Source organism: Hevea brasiliensis, chromosome 2 (genome assembly GCF_030052815.1).
Source record: "Hevea brasiliensis isolate MT/VB/25A 57/8 chromosome 2, ASM3005281v1, whole genome shotgun sequence".
Lineage (NCBI taxonomy): Eukaryota > Viridiplantae > Streptophyta > Magnoliopsida > Malpighiales > Euphorbiaceae > Hevea > Hevea brasiliensis.
This window is the reverse complement of record NC_079494.1, coordinates 105,336,831-105,358,579: the sequence shown is the minus strand read 5'-3', so window position 1 is coordinate 105,358,579 and position 21,749 is coordinate 105,336,831. Positions and strand designations below refer to the sequence as shown.

The window sequence follows — 21,749 nt, the reverse complement described above, 5'->3', positions numbered from 1 at the left end:
ATTTTAACTAAATTTATCGTATAATTTGACATATATATTAAAAGATTATCAAAATTAAAATATTAAATAAAATATTATAATATTAATCAAAATAAACAATTTATATTAAAATTTAAAATATACCTTAATTACAATATTTTTACTTCTTAATATAAAAAATTCAAATAACAATTTAACTTGAAAACTCTATATATAGTATAAGAAAAAACAAATCAAGTTGCATACAAAGAAGAAAAAAAATATATGTTAGATATAAAGGTAACAAAAGGAAAAACAAAAAAAAGAAAACAAAAAAAGAAGAGGAGGAGAAGAAAAGAGAACCTTGCTAAATGGAAGGAAACTCTTTAATTTTAAAGAAAATTATTTTTGGCTTTTTTCTTTTAAATGCTGCAATGCAGTTTTATGTGCTACTCTAGGAATCGCTAACTCAAATGGCATTTTTAGTGTAAATTTATAGTTTCAATAAGACGATGTCACAAATTAACTAAAAATATTTTTGAAATCATAAATTCAAATAGCATTTTTAATATTTCATTTCATATTAAACGATATGATAACTTATTGAAATATTATTTAAACTAACGATTTTATGAATATTTTTGACCTTTTTTTTGATATTTTAAATATAAAACTATTTATTCAATTGATAATTTTCATTGCAACACATTATTTTTATAAATGGTTTAATTTTCATATTATTACGATAAATAGTTTGTAAAATTATATTATTTTATTAATTGATCCCTCTAATCAAAGGTCTAAATATCATCATTATTATTATTATTATTATTATTATTATTATTATTATTATTATTATTAAATAGCCACATTAGTTATTTTTTAAAAATTTAACTGGCAATAGTTATATAACATATATAATTAATAATAGTAATATAAAAAATTATGATATAATTTTAAAAAATAAGATAAATCTCTTAAAAAACTATGTGAAATTCTTTCGTTAGAATTTCTTCGATATTTTAATTTTAGGAGAGTTATATTAGATTTTTTTAAAAAAATAAGGTTCATGATCTCATTTCCTTAAAAAAATCGAATTTGTTAAATTGGGGAAAAAAAAAAATGAAGGGGAAACCTTGCAGGTGAAGATGACTGTCTTTAAGCCTTGACTAGTAGTTAGCGAGCGGATCAAGCTTAAACCATTGACCTGTAACTGCCGTTCTCGTTCTCGCAAATTCCCCAAAATCTCCTTGCAATAGAAACCCGCCAAATGATCGTTCTGTGTCCCGCTCCGCGCTCCATACTATAGATTCCCGTATTTGAAAGAGCAAAGGAACGAACATGTTAGGGGTATTTCTGGTAATTATGCAAATCCACAAGCAAGCAACTGTTAGAAGCAAGTTCTCGAGTACTGCACTTTCAATATACAGCGCCAAGTGCCAAAACCTGTTTCTGGCTTTCTGCTACCTAATTATACACCGAAACTCTTTGATTTGTTTTCTAAAGCTTTCGCTGCTCGTCGACAACAGAATCGAAACGACACGAGGTTGATTTCTTCGATTCCTGGCTCTTTCTCTATCTGCATATCTAACATTTGCTGAATTTCTTGTTCTTGATTTTCTGGTTTTTTTCATTTGTTGCTTTCCTAGGGTTTCCTTCTCTATCCATTTGCTTTTTTTGAGCTTATGGTAAGAGGAAAAAGAGGGAGTAACATAAGCTATCCTTTGAAATTATTATTATTATTATTATTATTATTATTTTAGTTTTTTTGTAATTACTGTTGGGAGTAGGAGCAGCCTCCATAGTCACATTTAGTTATTATTTGGAATCGTGATGTTGAGTGTATCTTTGGCTTGTTTGTTTCAAGTATTTGATCAAATTGCACTCCTGTTTTAGTTTCATTGTAATGTTAGTATATTATATTTTCGTTTGATTTTGGTAATGGATTTTATTTTGGATTTATTCATGCTAATAGTATTGTAACCTGCATTTGAGTTTAGGTGAAAATAGATTTAACAATGATAGACATGATATTCAACTAGTCTGAATTCTCATTGTTGAATGCAACTTGATGTAGAACCAATATATTTATGGGGAACAAAAGTGTGAAAAACAAATTTTTAAAGGGTATAGAAATAAATTCTCAGTGGAGAGAGAAATACATTATCTAGAGAAACATATTCTCTAAAAGGAAGAGAAACAAATTCTCAATGATAATATCATATGAAACTCTTCTAATAAAATACCTATACACAGGTATTTATAGCTTATCAACTAATGCTATTAGTAACTAATTAGGAATACTAAACCAAAACAAATTAGGAGCACTAACCAACTCAAACTTCCTAAATAAAATAAAATAAAATTAAATTAAATACTACTTCATAAATAACAATAATAATAAAAAAATCCAAGATAATATAAACTTCATAATTATTAGAAACCAAAAGTTCCTAATTTTATGATGAAAAATAAAATTAAAATAACTCCTAAATTGAATATAACTTGACTTCCTTAACTGCATCATTTTCTCTTGGTTGTAGAAAACTCATCCTCGAGTCTTATGGAGCGGTAAAATCAAGAATTGCATTTGAAGAACACACAATTCTATCTTATTCAATAGTAGCAATAAGATTGAAAAAAAAAAAGAAAAAAATAACTTCATGCTTTCCTTTGTATCTTTGGAAACATTTGAACATAGAAAATTAGTCACAACTACAACTAAAAGACTCTTCAATTCAGTAGGAACAAGACAATTTAAAAAATCTTGTTTAAATTTGTAATGCTAGGATAGATTCCTCAAGCTTATAATGCTCTTTCTCAACATAGGAAGACTGAATAATCTAAGTTTTGGATTCTTCAAGCTACTCTTCTTGTTCTTCAATTTTAGCTTCAAGTTGCTTTTTTTGTTCGTCTTTAAGTTCTTGTCTTATATTTTTAACAACTCATGATATCTCATCAGGATCTAATTTTAATTTAACAATGCTTGATATTGCTTCAAACTTTGCTTTTAGTTGAAAAAAATATTCCTCCTTACATGCTTCAAGTTCTCTCTCCCTAATTTGTAAAATTAGTGTTATATCTTGATATTTATAATGTAAGTAATAATGCAAGTCATGATCACCACCATTTTTATCTTCCAATGACATATATATATATATATATATATATATATATATATATATATATATATATATATATATATATATATATATACTAAATGTGCCTTGTACCCTGCATCTTGCAATTTTTCATTGCTAGTCCGCAAAATAAAGTCTCAACAAAAACACAGTTGAAAGTGTTAATCAACCTATAAGAGTCATTTCTACCCAACAATTCAAAGTGTTAATAAACCTATAAGAGTCATTTTTGTCCAAAATAGATGTCAAAATTGAAATCAATGTGTTGAAATTAGCATGGAGGGTTATGTCAAATTTTTGTTGATGTGGTGCCAACGTGGCAGTGAGGTGGCTGTTGATGTGGTAGGTGATGAGTAAATGACGTTAGCGCGATGTGGTGTTGATGTTGGCAAGAATAGAGTCAACTTAGGTGCTTCACACTGACAGTTGTTGGATGAGCTTGACTCTTTGACCCGACCTATTAGTTTTGACTTTTTAGGGCTTTGGATGGAAGTTCCAACAATGGAAGAAAAGTTGCTAGGAGATGACGAGTCATGGGCGAAAGTTAAATGTCAAAAAAGGTCAAGTTTTTTTGGGGTTTGGGTTTGGGTCCAAGTTTGACCCTATCAAATCTTGGCTTCCATTCAAATTATGGTGGTTGGTCGCCTGCCTTTGGTAAGATGGTTGGTGGAGGAGGCACTTCTATTTGGTGCAAGGAGAGTAGTTATTTATGAGGGCATTTTTGGATGGGTTTGTTTTCACAATGGCTCTGTTTATGTAGATTCTTTTTTTAATATTTTTTTTTTTTTAATGTGGAAGTTACATAGGGGAGGTCGTATGGGGTAAAATGATCCTTTGGCTATGGTCTTGTGGCACGTTGATATGCAAAGGACGGTGGGCTTGGGTGACGGTGGCTCATCTTTGTTTTTGCATGGGACTACAGAGACAAAAAGAATGAAAAATGAGAGGGGGAAAAAAAAAGAAAACACATAGATCACAGACAATTAGATACCTTGCTCTGATACCAAATTGATGTAGAACTAATAGAATTTTGGAGAACAAAGGGGTGATAAATAAATTCTCAAAGGATAGGGAAACAAATTTACAATTGATAAACAAAATATTCTCTAGAGCAACAAATTATCTAAAATGAAGAGAACAAATTCTCATATTTTATTAATTCTCAATAATAATATCATATAGAACTCTCCTAATAAAATACCTAAATATAGGCTTTTATAGTTTATATGCTAGTCCTGTTAGTCACAATTTAGGAATATAAAAACTGAAGCAAATTAAGAATATTAAACAAACTCAACTTCCTAAATAAAATAAAACCCTACTCCTTAAATGACAATAAAATCCTAAATAATATAAACTTTCTTATTAATAAAAACCTAAAGGTCCTAATTTTATAATGAAAAATATAATAAAATAATTCCTAAATTGAATATTCCTTGACTTCCTTAACTGCATCACTATTACTTTTTTTTTTCTGAATTTATTAAAAAAATTCTATTAATGTAAAGATTTGGCTCAAGTATAAGTAATTTCATGGAATTGAAGATATATAATTCAGAATAAATTTTGAGTATCCAAACATATTTAAGTGTGAATTTGTAAATGAACTCCATAAAATTTTAATGGATTCATTCATTACAAAAAGCATCTATGTTTCATTTTTTTTTCCCAATATTTTCTATTGGATTATGGTACCAGTTGTAACACCCTACACACGTCAATATGCTTGTATTGTTTAAGGTTTTGCAGGGTGTTGTACTCTTTAATCCTTGTTATATCTCTTACATTTTTTTAGTTAATTCACTATCTTTAGCTGCAAATCATCGAGTATTTTCCTTGTGCTCAGGTGCAGTTTAGGGGTTGATCGGTCATCTTTCATAAGGTATTGAGACTGATTTCACAAAATGCTTGTCTCTGCTCTTCTAACCTCCTTGGGAATAAATTCCGGTCTATGTGTTCTATTCTTCATACTGTACTCCATACTGAGGAAGCAACCAATTAATTATGAAGTTTATGTACCACGCTTGCTGGCTGAAGGGAATTCTAAACGAAGAAGTCATTTCAACCTAGAAAGGCTAATACCTTCTACTGGTTGGATTACTAGAGCATGGAAACTATCTGAAGAAGACATTTTGTCATCCTCAGGCTTAGACGCTGTGGTTTTTATGCGAGTTATTACCTTCAGGTATTTTGGTTCCTTTGTGATGAAGAATTTCCTTTGCCAACAAACAAAGGCTACATTCTGGATTGATATTTTTACCTTTTTCTTTCCTTAGGTTAAGGAGGAAAATATGACTAACTACTGTAAATATTCGAATTTTGGTTATAAGATGTTTGGATTCTTTTTGTACTTTTGCTGCGATTAGGCAAGGAATTCATTTCCGTAATGAGTTAGAGCTAGTATTGGTTGCATTCACCTTGTCTTAATCTAATTTTTGTCTTTGTGAGACATGAACTGATGGAGGTAATTATGCAAGGAACATCTATGACATGAACATATTTTGAACTTCCCTTTTGGTCGATAGGCATCTGTGAGTGTCAGACTTGGGAAATACAAACCCAGCTATCTTCTAAAAGCTATTTGTTTTGGGTAGAATATTTTTTAAAAAAATTTTCTACCGTCTATAAAAATCCTAAGTGCTTGAAACGAATTCTCTTGATATAAACACAGTGCAAACATCAAAGTGAAATTGTGGCATTGCCTGTTACTCAGATATTCTTCAGGATTTCTGTGTTTATTCCGACATGATGCATTTAGAGTGAGCATTATACAGAAAATAATAAGGTTTTTAGTTGAGAGAGATGGTGAGTACTGAAGAACTGTAAGGTGAAGATAACAGAGATGATGGTTGGATAATGCAAAAAAAGTGTAAGGAGCATAAGCAGACTGACTAAGGTGGGGCTTGATATGGTCTGTCACACCTCTGTTTCTTACCTTTTTGTCTATGTCTCTTCCATTTCATATATCACCAGTTCTTAATGAAGAATATTATACGCCACGAATGATTGTCGATAAATTTGTGAAACTAACAACAAAAACATTCAAAGGCAACTGTATTGTGGTTGTACAATTATTGGGTTCACCTGCATGTTTGTGTGCATAGGAATCCAGGCAAGCACCTCTCCACTTTAACTTTTCACTTTGTTAGTCATGTGCACAATCCAGAATCCTCATTGTTCTGGTGCTACTGACTAGCTAGGCAGCTACAGGCTACAGTTACTATTTTTCTGTTGTGCAATATCATCCCTGTCTGCTATATATATGTTTTGTTTTCTTTTGATGCGGATACATGTGCGCACAATGTTATAGGCTCCTTGTTGCTATCATGTTAATTTTGTTCTTCTGGTATTTGTTTTCTTATTTCATCTGAACTCAAATTCATGTTGTTTTTATCTTAATACTGCAGTTTGAGAGTATTTTCATTTGCTGGGATAATAGGAGTCTTTGTTCTTCTTCCAGTGAACTGCAAGGGAACTCAGCTTCATGAAATTGACTTTGCAGATTTGTCAAATAATTCATTGGATGTATTTACCATTTCAAATGTAAATAGTGGCTCAAAATGGTAATTTCGACCTCCAAGTCAATTTGTTTCTGAACAGCAATTGTTCTAAGGTTACTCCTCATTCATAAGAATATCTTTGTTGCTATAGAACCTAGCAAGTATGTTTGCTTGATCTGTTGCTCATTTATATTCTGTGAACCTCACTAACTATCCACCTTTATTTTAGTCCCCAGCGATAATTTTGTAAAAGCAAAATTTAAGCTTCACGCCTCATATATTGTTGCAACCCTGGTCTGAAACTTAATGTCAATAGCTGTCCTCCATTACACCTCTGAGTAGTGGCACCATCTCATCTTTGTTATACATTACTACATGATGCAGTAATGTGTTCAATACATGTTTTGTACACTTCTAAGTGTTTTATGAAGGCTTTGGTGGTGAAAATGCTAATTTGAACCTCTTGCTATGGATTTTAGCTTTGGATCTTTTGATTTCCATGGATCCATTTAATTCTTATAGCTCACATTATCTTTTTATCGTGCCACTACTCATCTGTAACCCTTTTTTGGTCAATTGTGTCAGAAGTTACCACTATTTTTCTGTCCCAAAAGGAGTTTATGGGTTTTAACCTTTGTTTCTGCCACTCAAATGGGATTTTAGGCAGATTAGTTATTTACTATCATTATCATTATTTTTGAATGAGGCATATTAGTTATGGAAAATGTCTTTTGAACTATATAAAAATTCATTTAAAAAAACTAAGATGATAAACTCTGCAAGTGCAAAGAAAATCTAAGTGGATGGCTGGAGTTAATATGAAGAAAAACTCATGGGTTTTGGTCATTTTGGCAGGTTGTGGATTCACTTCTCTGCTGTGTATGTCGTCACTATTTTCGTATGTTGTCTACTTTATTATGTAAGTAAAATTCTATGCAGTTATAACTCACTATGCATTCTTTTTATCAGATATTGACTACCTTCAACTGTATTAATAGGATTGCAAGTTTACCTTTTCTATGATTGGGTCATAAATTGATTTATGTTTTGCTGATAGATCTATCATAGTTATTGTGGAAAGGAATCTGTATGCTGGAGGAGCTAACTGATATTTTCTTTTAAATTTAGTAGTAAATGTATAGATAAAGCCATTGCTTGATATATGAAATATTGCTGAATGATATTTTATTCTGCAGGAATATAGATATATATCTTTGAAAAGGATTGCTTATTTTTATTCATCCAAACCTCAGCCACATCAGTTCACCATCTTAGTTCGTGGTATCCCTGTTTCAGTTGGCAGCAGTGTCAGTGAAAGTGTTGAGAGCTTCTTTACAGAGTTTCACCCTACCACTTATCTGTCGCATATGGTTGTTCATCGAACTAGCAAACTTCGGAGTCTCATAGTATGTCCATTTGTCTTTCTTTGTCCTGTTTCCAAGGTTGTTTTGCACGAGTTCTGTTTTTCCTCTGGACTTGTTTTATATATTTGAGCTATTGGGAAAGATCATGTGGTTCTTTCAGTCAATGCATGGTTATGTTTGTATTTCAGGACAGCTTGAGCTGTCTTGCAAGGGAATGGTTGTGGCTTGCTTGTTAATTTGTTTTAAGGGTGCTTAGGATTTGCAGAAATATAGTTTAGCTTTTTAACTATCGAATTGTGAATGTGAAAATGGGTTATCATGCAAATTTAAGGTTTGTCAACGATTACATTATTCTTCCATGTTGGTAGAAATGCAGGCCTTAAGTTACCTAGTTCAAAATATAATAATAATGCCTTTGAACTGGCATCTAGCAATAAGAGTTGGCATTTGAACTTGATAGCTCACCATTTTCTTTGTAGGAAACATGAAACATGCCACAAAAAACAAAAAAAAAAAAAAGAAAAGAAAAGAAAAGAAAACACTAATACCTTTTGATAAACTTTACTAGAATCCCAAAATCTGTACATGTGGTAACCTGGAAACACAGCTTTCTTTAGATTGCTTCTCAGTCTCCCTTTCCTCCCTTTTTCTTTTGTGTAGAATGAAGCAAAGACATTGTATAAAAGGCTTCTTCACTTGCAATTGGAACCCCCTCAGCAGAAGTATAGACGTGTTGGATTATTTGGAGAAAAGGTTGATCTTGTGGATCATTATGGAAAGAGGTTGGAAGACATAGAACAGAATGTGAGATTGGAGCAATCTGATTTGTCATTGGCAGATGTATGTGCTGCTGTTTTCACTTCACTCCTTTCAATAATCTTTCCTTTTTCCTTTTATGTTATGTAATCTTTATTTTTACATCTTGTTTGACAATTCAAAGAGACATTCATGAAGGTGTTGGATCCTTTATAGCTTTTATATGCATTACATTCATCAAATTTATTAACATCTAACATTCAGCAGGTTCAGCAATGCATTGATATCCATCTTAGGTAATTGTACTATTGATGCTTCAACATGTTCGCACTCTCTATGATAGAAGGAAACTCATACATGTGTGTCAGTGGCCTACCTTTTTTCTACTAGACTCAAAATCATACATGAGTGTGTCAAGTGCATGCTTGTGACCTTTTGGGAGTTATTATTTGGGATTTATTAGCATTACAGTTTTATAATTCAGTTTACATTATATCTATTCTTATGGTAGTTACCATTGTGCAGTCAATGAAAAGGTTTTTGCCTAGCCTATTTATCTTGCGAAATAGGATGACAATATAATAGACATGGTGATGTCCATAATATATATTTTTCTTTTTTGCTTTGCTTGGGTTGTTTGATTATTTGTCATTTTGATTAAGTTCTTTAGGTTTCCCACCTTTTGAAATGTTATATGGTGCATTGGATTAGACTAAATTGCTTCTCTGTGCGCAAGGAAACTCGAGCTGCCTTTGTGTCCTTCAAATCTCGATATGGTGCTGCTGTTGCTTTCCACTTGCAACAATCAATCAACCCCACGCAGTGGGTTACAGAGGAAGCCCCTGAACCTGATGATGTTTATTGGCCATTTTTTTCTTCATCATTCATGCGAAGATGGATTTCTAAGCTTGTGGTTGTAGTTGCATGTATTCTTCTAACAATTTTATTCCTCGTCCCTGTTGTAGTTGTGCAAGGTCTTACTAACCTGAGTCAGTTGGAGATTTGGTTTCCATTCTTGAAAAGCATTCTAACCATGTGAGTAAGGATCTTAATTCATTAGTTTCATTTTCTTTATTATCTTCAACATTGTGCACTGTACTTTTTATCCGACAGGAATTAAAGTTGCCATTTAGTGAACTCTTAGTTTTTCACATGCTGCACTCTTTGATCAGCTAATGTGACAATGGTGCCATGTGGTACCTTGAGTTCAACTCTTATTAACTTTAATAGGTTCTTTGTTTTATATCATTCAATGTGCATCTCTCAATAATCATTGTATTGTATTATTCAAGGTAGGAAGCCATCATGAAATCCTCTAACCAGATTATCACTATCACATGATGCATAGTTTGAAAATGTATAGGAACAGTGTGGAGATTTTTTCTTTTTAACCTTTTTTCTTACCTTGACTTAGGAGAGTATTACTCAACTCAACTCAACTCAACTAAGCCTTTATCCCAAAAATTTGGGGTCGGCTACATGGATTCGCTTTTTCCACTCTGAACGATTTTGAGTTAAATTTGTCATTGAGGTTATTCAGAATATAATTTCTCAGTAGTATCTATCATGTGGCAAAAAAATAACAACAGCATGTTAGCTTGTTAACAATCAAATAAATGTTTTGGATCTTCATTATCTATTTTTCTATTTGTAATCGTGAGGAATACTAAAGTTTATGTGTATTTCTTGCAGCACATTTGTTAGTCAAGTAATCACAGGATACCTTCCCAGTCTAATTCTTCTGTTGTTTCTTAAGATCGTGCCTCCAATCATGGAGTTCCTTTCCTCCATTCAAGGATACATTTCTCACAGTGATATAGAGAAGAGTGCATGTAACAAAGTACTTTGGTTCACAATATGGAACATTTTTTTCGCAACTGTGTTTTCTGGGTCAGTGTTATACCAGGTTTCCATCTTTCTTGAACCCAAGAATATTCCTGCAAAGCTGGCTGTTGCTGTTCCTGCACAGGTAAGAATATATAACTGCACAGAAAATTAATTTGAAAATTTTCAATGAGAATGGAGGTTTTGAATTGCAACCGAGACTTAATTGTGGTATTAGGTTGGTACCTGCTTGGTGCCCTTTAGTTAAAAAAAATCCCTCTTAGATATTCGAAGTAATTGTTTATTTTTGGATGGAGGATATGTGATTTGTTTGGCATATATCCAGGATTTTAAACCTTGAACCTTCAAATATCTCAAAATTACTGAATATGTAAAATATGTGGGAACTAAATAAATCTGTATGAGTTAATATTTGAACTTACAAATAAAGAAATGGAAAATTCAAGCTCAAATCAGTTGTTAGCTTTCTCAAAATTATTAGAAAATAATTCAATACCAACATGGCTGTAGTTTGTATAAAACATATTTGGTAATATGAACTATGGGGTTCAATTGGTTGTTACAGAATCATTTTGGATCTAAAAATTTGAAATTTAATGATTGCAATAAATATGGCTGTCATGATTATCCACTCCTCTCTCTCTCTCTCTCTCTCTAATGAAATCATCCATAAACAAGCACATTCCTAAATTTGCCTTCATTTCATGTAGGTTGTAAGTCTAAATTTGAACCCCTTGAACAGACCACAACAACTAAAGCCTTAATCCCAAATTACTTGAGATTGACTATATGAATCATTTTTCGCCATTCAACTCTATTAGGCACAAGTGAACCCTTTAAACGTAGATGAAAAGAAAATCCTGGAGTTTGGGGTCAATTCCAATTAAGATCTTAATGCTGAAAAATTTAAGAATTTCAATTTTTCTATTTATAATTTCTCTAATTTCGTCTCTTGTTTGATAAAATTAGTTTGAGATCTTAATTACATATCCAATGAATTTTAATTTAATATACATATTGTGTGAAATAATTGAATACCATGTTAGAATTATTTGGAGAACTTTTAGATTTGACGTAGTTTTATGTGTAGTTCACACAGCAATATTTATTTATAAAAATTGAAATTATAATCTGGTTTTACTAGATTGGCTTTTCTTTAAACAGGATATTTGCAAGATTTCATGAAGAAAAATGAGGCTTTCTTCAAATTAGTCAATGAGTGAAAAATGAAAAATTCTACTAAGATTTGAATTGAAACTCTGAAATTGTGAGAGTTCAAATTGTAATTTTATAGATGTTAGGACCTTAATTGAAGTTGGCCCTATACTATAACCTTTAATTTGTAATTATCCTAAGGAAGAATAAAGTGGTTATGGTAAATTCTCAAAGTTCTGTAACAATACTTTGGTTTACTTCCATTTTTTCACCATGTGTGTGGATGAAATTCACTTGACAAGCATTTTGCTCTTGTTGCTTGACCTAAATTGCAAGATGTTGAAGACCCATTTGACTTGTTATTGAAGTTATCTCCATCTCTATGCTAATTCACAAATACCTGTGTCTTATGAAGCCAAGATAATCTTTTTAAAAAAATTAAAGAAAATAAAAAAATGAAAATGGTTGTCTCCTGAGATTTCATTATTTTCTTAGTTTGCATTTACACAGCCAGGTAGCAATCGAGTTTTTGAAACCTCACAGAAATCCTGGATGTATCACAATTCGTGCTTAGCTATCTGATGTGGCTTGCATGAAAAAGGTCTATATTTAAATGGAAATTTTCTCCTTAATTTCAAAGTGCCAGCTTTGAATGTGTTTCCGTTTGGTGTTTTTCTTTTTCAAATTTTCTTTCTTTTGGTGGTGGGGAGGAGGGGAAGAGTGCTACAGCTTATCATGAAATCAGATTTATCATATTTATTCTATAACACATTGTTGTCTGCCTGTAGGCATCATTTTTCATCGCTTATGTTGTAACATCAGGATGGACAAGCACTTCTTCAGAACTTTTTCGCATAATCCCTTTTATTTGCTCTCTAGTAACAAGATGCTGTAAAAGTACAGATGAACTTGAAGTTCCATCTATTCCTTACCACAGGGACATTCCAAGAATTCTTTTCTTTGGACTTCTCGGCGTCACATATTTCTTCCTAGCTCCACTAATTTTGCCCTTCCTCTTGGTGTACCTCTGTCTTGCATATGTCATCTTCCGTAATCAGGTTAGGATCTTCACAATGTTGTCCCTTTTTTTGGGCCACTATTTATAGTTTCACATGTTATGTTATACTTTTGATCCGAAGTCTGAAGTCAGGTTATATATCATTGTGTAAGACAATGTTAAGTACCAATTGGAAAAGTTAGTTATTTAGAATGGGTAAAAATGTGTTAAGCGCACAGTTTTATCTATCTCCTAAATGCAATATTTATATTGATATTGCAATCAGTTTTACTTTTTATATTGGTAAAGGTATATACAATCATGGAAGTTTACTTTGGTGGAATCCACAAGTAAGAATGTGCAGTGGTCTTAGTTCATTCCCACTTGTAAAAGACGTTGGAAAGTGGTTAATGTTCTACTGAATGTGCATGCATGCGTGCAAACATGTTCTTATATTAGTTACTGGTAGTAAGATTTTCCTCTTTCAATTTGCATAACGGACATTTTTGCAGATCACTAACTTTTAAATCCCTAAAAAGATCAGTACTTTATCACTGCTCTGCAGAACTTTAGTTCTGAAGATTTTTATGTTAGTACTAGACCCTCACAAGATTTTTATGGATTTGATGCTCTGCAATTGTATCACACAGTTCATGAACGTATACATGCCCAAGTATGAGACTGCGGGGAAGTTTTGGCCTATTGTGCACAATTCAATGATATTCTCTCTGGTACTCATGCATGCGATTGCAATTGGAATCTTTACACTGAAGAAGCTATCTATGGCATCAACCTTAGTTTTTCCTCTTCCAGTCCTCACACTGCTCTTCAATGAGTACTGCCGGAAACGCTTTCTACCCATTTTTATTGCTTACTCTGCTGAGGTATGTTCATATCCCCTGCTTTTCCACACTATGCCCAAGTGGATAATAGTTTTCTTCACTGTGCTGGCTTTTGTGTTCCAACCAATTGTTGACCCGTTTGGGTTTATTCTTTCAGGTTTTAATAAAAAAAGACAGGGAAGAGGCAAATGACCCTGCAATGGCTGAATTTTTTGATAAATTGGTCACTGCCTATCAAGACCCGACTCTAATGCCAATTCAATACTCTGCAAACGCTGACAGTCTTAACAGTCCCCTTATATCATCCGCTGATGTTTGAATATAAGGTATTAGTATGTATATTGTATTGACTGTGAAATGGCAGTTTCTATTGTCTACTGCCATTTTGATGGGTAATGACCTTTTCCTGCCATGAGTTAATATTCCAACGAAAAGCATTTATCACGAGTACATGCCTGGATGTAAATGTATGTCCATTCGTGATTGTTCTTTAATTTTTATTTTTTACATTGGAGTGTAAATTAGCCCTGAGATAGTGGTAAATGCAAGCATGTGATCAACTCCATTTTTTTTCACGTGTTATTTGACGCATGAACTGATCTTCTTGTATCCCTGTCATGAATAAACACTCGGAACGATGCTGTTGTACTGCTGCCATTAAGATATCTCGATTAGTAGGGAACACGTGGGGCCCACAATTCATAGTGCAATTAAAATGGCACTATCACGGGGCAATCTTCTGACTTGAGTTTAGTGTCTTGAATGCAAAGCATTGATTGAATTCTGACCTATTTTCCACAGAAAGCAAGCTCAGGAATTTTTCGTTTGGCAAAAATTTTCAAAATCTTTTCTCTATCTGAATTGCTGGTTAAATATTCTTTCACTGCAATAAAAATCATGCACTTTTGGATTGAATTATTTTCCAGTCCTTTTCCTTGAAAATTTTGCAAGGCATCTTAGAAACTTACTCCAGTCAGTTGATTTCCATCTGTGTATTAACTTCTTTAAGTCCACTCTCCCATTCTTTTACATGTCCTAATTGCTGCTAGTAGATTAACTACAAAAGTCAGGTGAATGTTCAAAAGCAGGGCTGCTTGGCAGTACAAGATACATGCTTATTTTTAAAGTTTTGGTTGTGCTTGGTTCTTTAGTCCATCTATTATAGGAGTACATTCTGGTCTGAGTCAAAAGCTGCATTTCTAGCCCCATTATATTTGTCACGAGGCTCTAAGGCTTGGACCGGCATAACGTCAATGGAATCAATAGGAAGCGTAGCTCAATACGGTATCACATAATATGCATATATATAGACAGAACATAAATAATTATTCAATTGTTCTATTATAATGCTGGTGACAATAACTCAACTCAGCCAATCCCTCAAAAAATAATAAAACCATATACCTATAGAGGGGTGCACTTCAACTCTCAAGTCTCAGTCAACATAGTCCTCCACCCGTGTCATCTCAAAACACTAGTAGGGAGCTTTACTCGACACAGGTAATCATACTAACCAATGGCACCCATACATATACATATGGATAATTATTATACTAACGCGTTCATTATAACTATGCAAACTCTAACGCAACATTGTGGAGCTAACTAAAAATTTAAAATAATTGATTTAGTACAAAAAAGAAATGCAAAAAAAATTCGTTGCGAAGTCTTCTTTAATAAAATTTATTATCCCTTGAAATAAATAATTAAACAAAAATGATCGATGGACTTATAGATATAATATTGATTATAAGTATAATTTTTATAACAGTCTGCAATTAATGTAATTCTAAGATGAATATGCACATATAGCAATGATGAACCATTATCATCTAATATTTACACAAATAGATAATTTGAAATTATAAATGCATCCCTTTATGGGAGCTAATTCTAATATCAACTCCCTCAAATTCAAACTCTGCCAACGAGTTCAAATCAAATAAAACTTTTACTCAAATTTATTTGTGAGGGTTAATAAGATGGACTCAGAATCTTAGTTATCTAATACATGATACTCTTGGATCGTAATATTTGATTCGTGGTATGCTACTTAATGAATTATAAGATACATAGGGGTAAGCAATGTATTCATTTGATTCTAATTATATTTATTCAGTATATTTTATATGGCATAATTTATTTTTAATTTTATTTAATATAATGTTTATGAAAAATTGAAAGTTAATATGATAATTTTTTAACAAAATATACATACTATTTAAAATTTAATAAAATGATATTTTTTAAATAATTATAAATATAATTATTTTGAGAAAAATAATTAAAAAATTAAAATTAATAATATTTATAACTTCTAAAAGTTATCATCTTTCTATTAGAAAATTAATTAAAAATATTTATGCATAATTTTCAAGATCAGATTTCAATGCCACCTAATCCATTAAAATAGAGAGAAAAAAAAAAATAAATTCCCATGAAGCCATAACCCTTTAAATTAAGAGCCCATAAGGCCATAGCCCATAAAAAGTCTAAAAGAAAATCAAGGAAGCCCAAAGGCTGCGTCATTTTTTTTTCTTATTTCCTTCTTTCTCCTTTTGCATAGCTACTGCCCGCATAAGAAAACAAAGACTGGCCCATGTCATCTCGAATCCCCTTAAAATGCTGACGCTCTGATTTTCTTGGTGGCTATAGTCTCAGAAAAATAGTTATCTGGCAAAGGAGTCCAGCTGCATAATACCAATATAATGAACATGAATGATGATCAAATTCACTATACAGTTTATTTCGAAGGTTTGCTAGACTTTGGATGGATTGAACAATGGATGGGTAATGGGAGGGTTGCTAGTCGAAGCTTTGTTTCCTAGATGCGCTTCAAAGGGTGATTGATTTGTGTGGTACCAACATTGTTAAAGTTCAGGTGGCACTAGAGTCATATCCGGAACTCTAAAATCTCAAGTTTAAATTTCAATAAAGTCAATTAAATAATAATAATTTAGGCGAGAGTAATAATGGCATAATGATGATGACGGTACTAATGGAGAGTGGCAATTTGAATTTCCAAATGCTGCTGTCCATTAGTGATAATGGTGATTGTGGAATGTTGTGAAGGTGTAGTGCTACCTAATATAATCGCAATGATAAAACATGGTGATGTAATAATGAGAATGATGAATGTAATTAATATTTCTTGGCCTTTGTATTTCAGCAGGCACAAGGGGGCAAGATAAGTGGTCAACATTTGATATGTCAATTTATATGCATTAAGTTGGAGCTGTTCATACAAGTGGAGCACTGGAGCTCTCTTCTTATTTTGTGCCTAACCCAACAAATGAGCATATGCAAAATTCATGATGCAAGATCTGATTATCATAAATTTATAATATATTTTATACGACAAAATTCACTTTTCACTATTTCGTTTGTTAGGGATTGTGAACGTTTTTGCCTGCATTTGGGAAGCTTCATATATTTGATTCTGACAATGATACAAGCATCAGAAATGCTCTAGGGCTGTTTATTGTTTACCTTAACCATGGTTTATGGGTGGTAACCTTAATCTTAACCATGGCCAAGACCAAGAGGGTTGAGCCTTGAATGTGGTTACTTTAACCATGGTTCATGGGTGGTAATGTCTGGGGAGTGAAATTAAATAAATATATACGAAAAACGCGTTGGAGGAACATCAATCGGAGCATTGGATGCTTCGTCTATGGCTTTGGCTTTTGCATGGCCAACAGTTTCCCTGCTTTAATTTTGCCATTCAAATTTTCAAAATGCGTACGATAAACAATGTCACGATAAAAACGATCAATACATAAAATATGCAAAAATTTTGTAATTTACTCCATCGTAGTGAATTATTATATTTAATAAAATTCTTTAATGTTCTTGAATGAAGTTTTAATTTTCGAGAAAGAAAAATAAAGGGGTTGTGAGATTTTAATAATTTTATTTAGATTTTTTTTAATATAAAAAAGACTAGATTTTGAAATTTTTTCCAAATTAAATGAGTGCATTTACCACCAATTAAAGTAGAAGATATTTAATTAAAATGTACTTAATCCAGCCAATAGTTTAATCAGATTCACATCCATTTGTTGACTCCAATCAAAACCAGAGAAATGGCTTGACCAAATCCATTGGTATTAGATCATATAAGTTTTATTAGGTGTTTCATTATTTTACGTTAATTTTTATATATGTAATGGTAAATACGTAAATTTAAGACATATACAAATCACATAATTACACAATATAAAAAAATAATAATAACATAAAATTTAATATGATTCGATCGCAGGATTTATATCTACGAATAAGATAAAAAAAAAGTTTTAGTGCGATAAAAAAGTAAAATATAATCATTCAGAACTCTCAAATTCTAATTTAGTGTATTTTTTAAATATTTTATATTTTTTATTTTAATTAAATTATAACATAAAATTTTCAGATTGAATTATAATTTATGTCTATAAAAATATATTTAAAATTTAAATTACATAAAATTTAAATAACATAAAAATAATAATTTATTTTAAAGATGCATTTTATTATTTATGAATTTGTAAAAGTAAAACTAAGACAATTTCATTGCTGAAGAAGAAGGGAAAAAAAATAAACAAAAATGGAACGTACTGGGTTCAATTATCTTAATATCAACAATGATTGCTCTCCTATTCTGAAGTTGATGGTTTTGTCGGCAAGATGTTGAAAATAACGTCATCAATTACATGAAAGTTAAAAAACTTAAGGCTATTTCTGGTTTTCGAAAATATATTTTTAAAGATTAATTCACAGATTTTGAGCTAATGAATGAGAAATTTCACAAATAAATTATGTAGTTTCAAAAAATATGTACCCTTTAATTCTATAAATATAATTGTAACACCATAGGCAAATCTCACTCGGCAAAACACGGGAGAGATGCTGAGTTTATAAGTTGGTGGTTCGTAACCCTAGTGACGCGTTTTAAAATCGTGAGGGCTTCGGCTCAGAGCGGACAATATCACTAGTGGGTCGGGCTATTACATTTGTGGTATCAGAGCCGCTTTGCGTGCAACCTTGGGCGATGGTGGGGCAAACCTTAACGAAGACGCTGAGTCCCATAAGGAGGGTGAATTGTAACACCCTAAGCAAATTCCACATAAGCAAAACACAGGAGAGATGCTAGGTTTATAAGTTGGCGGTTTGTAATGGCCCGGCCCTAAGGGTTACGAAGCCCTCACAGTTTTAAAACGCGTCACTAAAGGTTACGAACCGTCAACTTATAAACCCAGCATCTCTCCCGTATTTTGCCGATGTGGGATTTGCCTAGGGTGTTACAATCCACCCCCACCATCGCCCAAGGTTTCACGCGGAGCAGCTCTGATACAAAAAATGTAATGGCACAGCTCAGTAGTGATATTGTCCTCTCTGAACCGAAATCCTCACGGTTTTAAAATGTGTCACTAGGTGTTACGAACCACTAACTTATAAACCCAGCATCTCTCCCGTGTTTTGCCGATGTGGGATTTGCCTAAGGTGTTACATAACGAAAATTTACTATTTAGTTCCAAAATTTTGATCGATGTTAAAATTTAATTATATTTTGAAAATTAAACGATTTGGTCTCTATATTTAATAATTACTGAAATTATTAGAATTTATTTTTTTTATTAACTTAATTCTTATTAATTTTTTTCTTGAATTTGTTTTATAAAATGAAAAGAATTAATTTATTTAATAATAATTAATATTAATGAAAAGGAAATATAATGAGAGACTAAATCATTTAATTTTTAAAATATAGAAATTAAATCGTATTATCAGTCAAACATCAGAGGCCAAATAGCAGATTTTTTTTAATTGAATAAGGATATATTTATCTTTGTATTTAAACTAACGATAATATTTAACAAAATGATTTCTGATTTTAACAAAAGTATAAGTAAAAAACTAACTCGTTTAATTTCTAAAATATCAAAATCAAATTGTAATATCAATCAAAATCTAGAAACTAAATAGTAAAATTCTCTAATAAAAATTTGACTTTAATTTTAATATAAATTATTAATAAATTGTGAAATTTCACATAAACTCATTTTATTTATTGAGAATTTTTTAAAGTGAAATTTAAATGACATTATTTCATAAATTATTTTAAATTTATATTCAGATAAGATATTTTTCCCATTTATGAGTCTAATAATTTTGTTAAATTTAAATTTCATATTTTAATTCTCCATCCAAACGCAAGTAAATCTGACCACATCCTTAAATTGCACATACAATATTATATGAGTCACTATAACTAGATTGGTTTTTACGACGCCGGAGAGTACTTGAGGATTCATTAATTAAATAATAATATCACTATCTTTTGCGTAAGGATGCAATAGAAATTAGAAGGAAAATTGCTTACTACTAAATTATATGGAAATGTCACATTCCTTCAAGATGATAAAGAAATCAGCACATAGATTTTCGGATAGCTAATGGATCATAGGGCTGGCTGACTTGGTCTAATTAATTTATATTCTTCAATTCTTGAATTCTCCCCCTTCACTGATTTAAAGACAATTTGCCCTTAATTTTATATAAAAAGCCGAACCAAGTACCCAGCAAACGGGTAACTACAAGCAGTAGTAGACTTTCTTGCAAAATATTCCTTTTGCTAGCCAATTTCTATCCTTTCTTATATACAATAAGAGAAGAAGCAAATTAAGCATACCTATACACTGCTAGACAATGACCAAGCAGAGAAAGGCAAGTCATCTTCATGAGGGCGAAGAACATGCACAGAAGGAAGGCATGGCTTGGGACCAGGTGATGGCGGAGGCTGCAGCTCTTGGTGGAGCCTGGAGAACTCGAAAACGATATGTTGGTGTCCGCCAGCGGCCTTCAGGACGATGGGTGGCTGAGATAAAAGACACTATACAAAAGATTAGAGTATGGTTGGGCACATATGATACTGCTGAGGAAGCTGCAAGAGCTTATGATGAAGCTGCTTGCTTGCTTCGTGGAGCTAACACTCGAACTAATTTCTGGCCTTGCCCTCCTTGTCATTGCAAGCCAACCCTTCCCTCGAAGATCACTAATCTTCTTTTGCAGAGACTCAAAGACAGAAATAACAATCTTTCGACGTCGCTGCCTGTTAGCCTACAGAAGCAAGAAACAAGCAAACTAGAAGAAACCCAGTTTGATAATTTCTTTGATCTGCCTGCAGGGGATTGCGGTATCTGTGAAAACACTAATAGTGATACTGCTAAGAGTGCTAATAGTGCTACAACTAGCGGTGATTACATGAGTGGTTGTTTTGAATCAAATTTCTCTAAAACAGAAGAGTTTGATTGGAGTAATGCTGATCAAGAAGGAAGGGAGAAACAGGAAGACGAAGCAGAAGATATCATGGAGCCATGGCTGACAGATTTTCCAGTGGAGGATGTTGCAGGGGGATCATCATCTACTACTTACTGTTCTCCATTTGACATAGCACAGGAGATGATGGCTATGGGACCAATGGAGAAGCAGGAGCACTATTATGAGGATGGCCAATCAATGCTGAGAGGTATCATGGAGACACTCAACTATGAACGCAAGTTCTCAGCTTCCCTTTATGCTTATAATGGGGTATCAGAGTGTTTAAGGCTAACGCTCGGATCAGCAGGAATGGCAAAGAGTAAACATGGGTGTGATCAATTACCATCAAATCTTGGAATTATTAACATTAAGAATAACAACGACTGGGAGGAGGAGGATAATAATAATAATAATAATAATAATAATAAAGAAAAGGATGGTAAGGAGGAGGTCGAAGAAGTTGGGATTATTCCAGCACAAACGCCAACAGAAGTAATGGGGTCTGAAACTTCCACCGCGGAAGGATGTGAATTGTCTCTTTGGAGCTCTCTTGATCTTCCTCCTATCTGCTTCATTGTTTAATAGATAATCTCTATTAATTATTGGTCATAAACTAAAACTATATCAGCTAGCCTGGTAAGATTTTTTTAACAGCAACTAATTAATCAAGATTTTTTATATTCATTAATCAATATATAGTAAAAGGATCATGGTAACAAAATGAGAGATCAATAATGAAATAAATCCAAATAGAAAATTTTCTTTTTATTTTTATTTTTTACTTTTTTCTTTCATAATAAAGCTTCACTACCACCACCACGTATCTTGTTCAAAGAGTGGAATACATGTATAAGAGTAGCTCTTATTATTTAAATTTTTCTGGAGAGATT

The 21,749-nt window shown here is 32.3% G+C and overlaps 2 protein-coding genes across 6 annotated transcripts; both read left to right on the top strand.

The window, feature by feature from the left end:
- The first annotated feature begins 1,125 nt into the window (after positions 1 to 1,125).
- LOC110643404 (CSC1-like protein At1g69450) lies at positions 1,126 to 14,132 on the top strand. Of its 5 annotated transcripts, none has more exons than XM_058137357.1 (12): positions 1,135 to 1,504; positions 4,945 to 4,980; positions 5,136 to 5,283; positions 6,506 to 6,661; positions 7,454 to 7,517; positions 7,795 to 8,004; positions 8,623 to 8,802; positions 9,455 to 9,753; positions 10,411 to 10,687; positions 12,507 to 12,776; positions 13,366 to 13,599; positions 13,715 to 14,132. In XM_058137357.1, exons 3-12 carry the CDS (start codon positions 5,264 to 5,266, stop codon positions 13,874 to 13,876), a joined length of 1,872 nt encoding a protein of 623 aa, XP_057993340.1. In that variant the 5' UTR covers positions 1,135 to 1,504; positions 4,945 to 4,980; positions 5,136 to 5,263; the 3' UTR covers positions 13,877 to 14,132. The 5 variants fall into 5 exon arrangements, with proteins under 5 accessions (XP_057993342.1, XP_057993339.1, XP_021651458.1 ...); XM_058137358.1 differs by having other exon boundaries at positions 5,109 to 5,283; XM_021795766.2 differs by having other exon boundaries at positions 1,132 to 1,504; positions 4,945 to 5,283.
- A 6,017-nt stretch (positions 14,133 to 20,149) lies between these two features.
- On the top strand, positions 20,150 to 21,441 carry LOC110643413 (ethylene-responsive transcription factor ERN1-like). The gene has a single exon (XM_021795784.2). It carries the CDS (start codon positions 20,248 to 20,250, stop codon positions 21,439 to 21,441), a length of 1,194 nt encoding a protein of 397 aa, XP_021651476.2. The 5' UTR covers positions 20,150 to 20,247.
- The last annotated feature ends 308 nt before the right edge of the window (positions 21,442 to 21,749 follow it).

Coding starts and splice junctions, on each gene's coding strand:
- LOC110643404 (XM_021795766.2), top strand. CDS start 5,003: ATGCTTGTCTCTGCTCTTCTAACCTCCTTGGGAATAAATTCCGGTCTA. Junction 5,284..6,505: donor ATGCGAGTTATTACCTTCAG/GTATTTTGGTTC, acceptor TTAATACTGCAG/TTTGAGAGTATTTTCATTTG. Junction 9,754..10,410: donor TTGAAAAGCATTCTAACCAT/GTGAGTAAGGAT, acceptor TATTTCTTGCAG/CACATTTGTTAGTCAAGTAA.
- LOC110643413 (XM_021795784.2), top strand. CDS start 20,248: ATGACCAAGCAGAGAAAGGCAAGTCATCTTCATGAGGGCGAAGAACAT.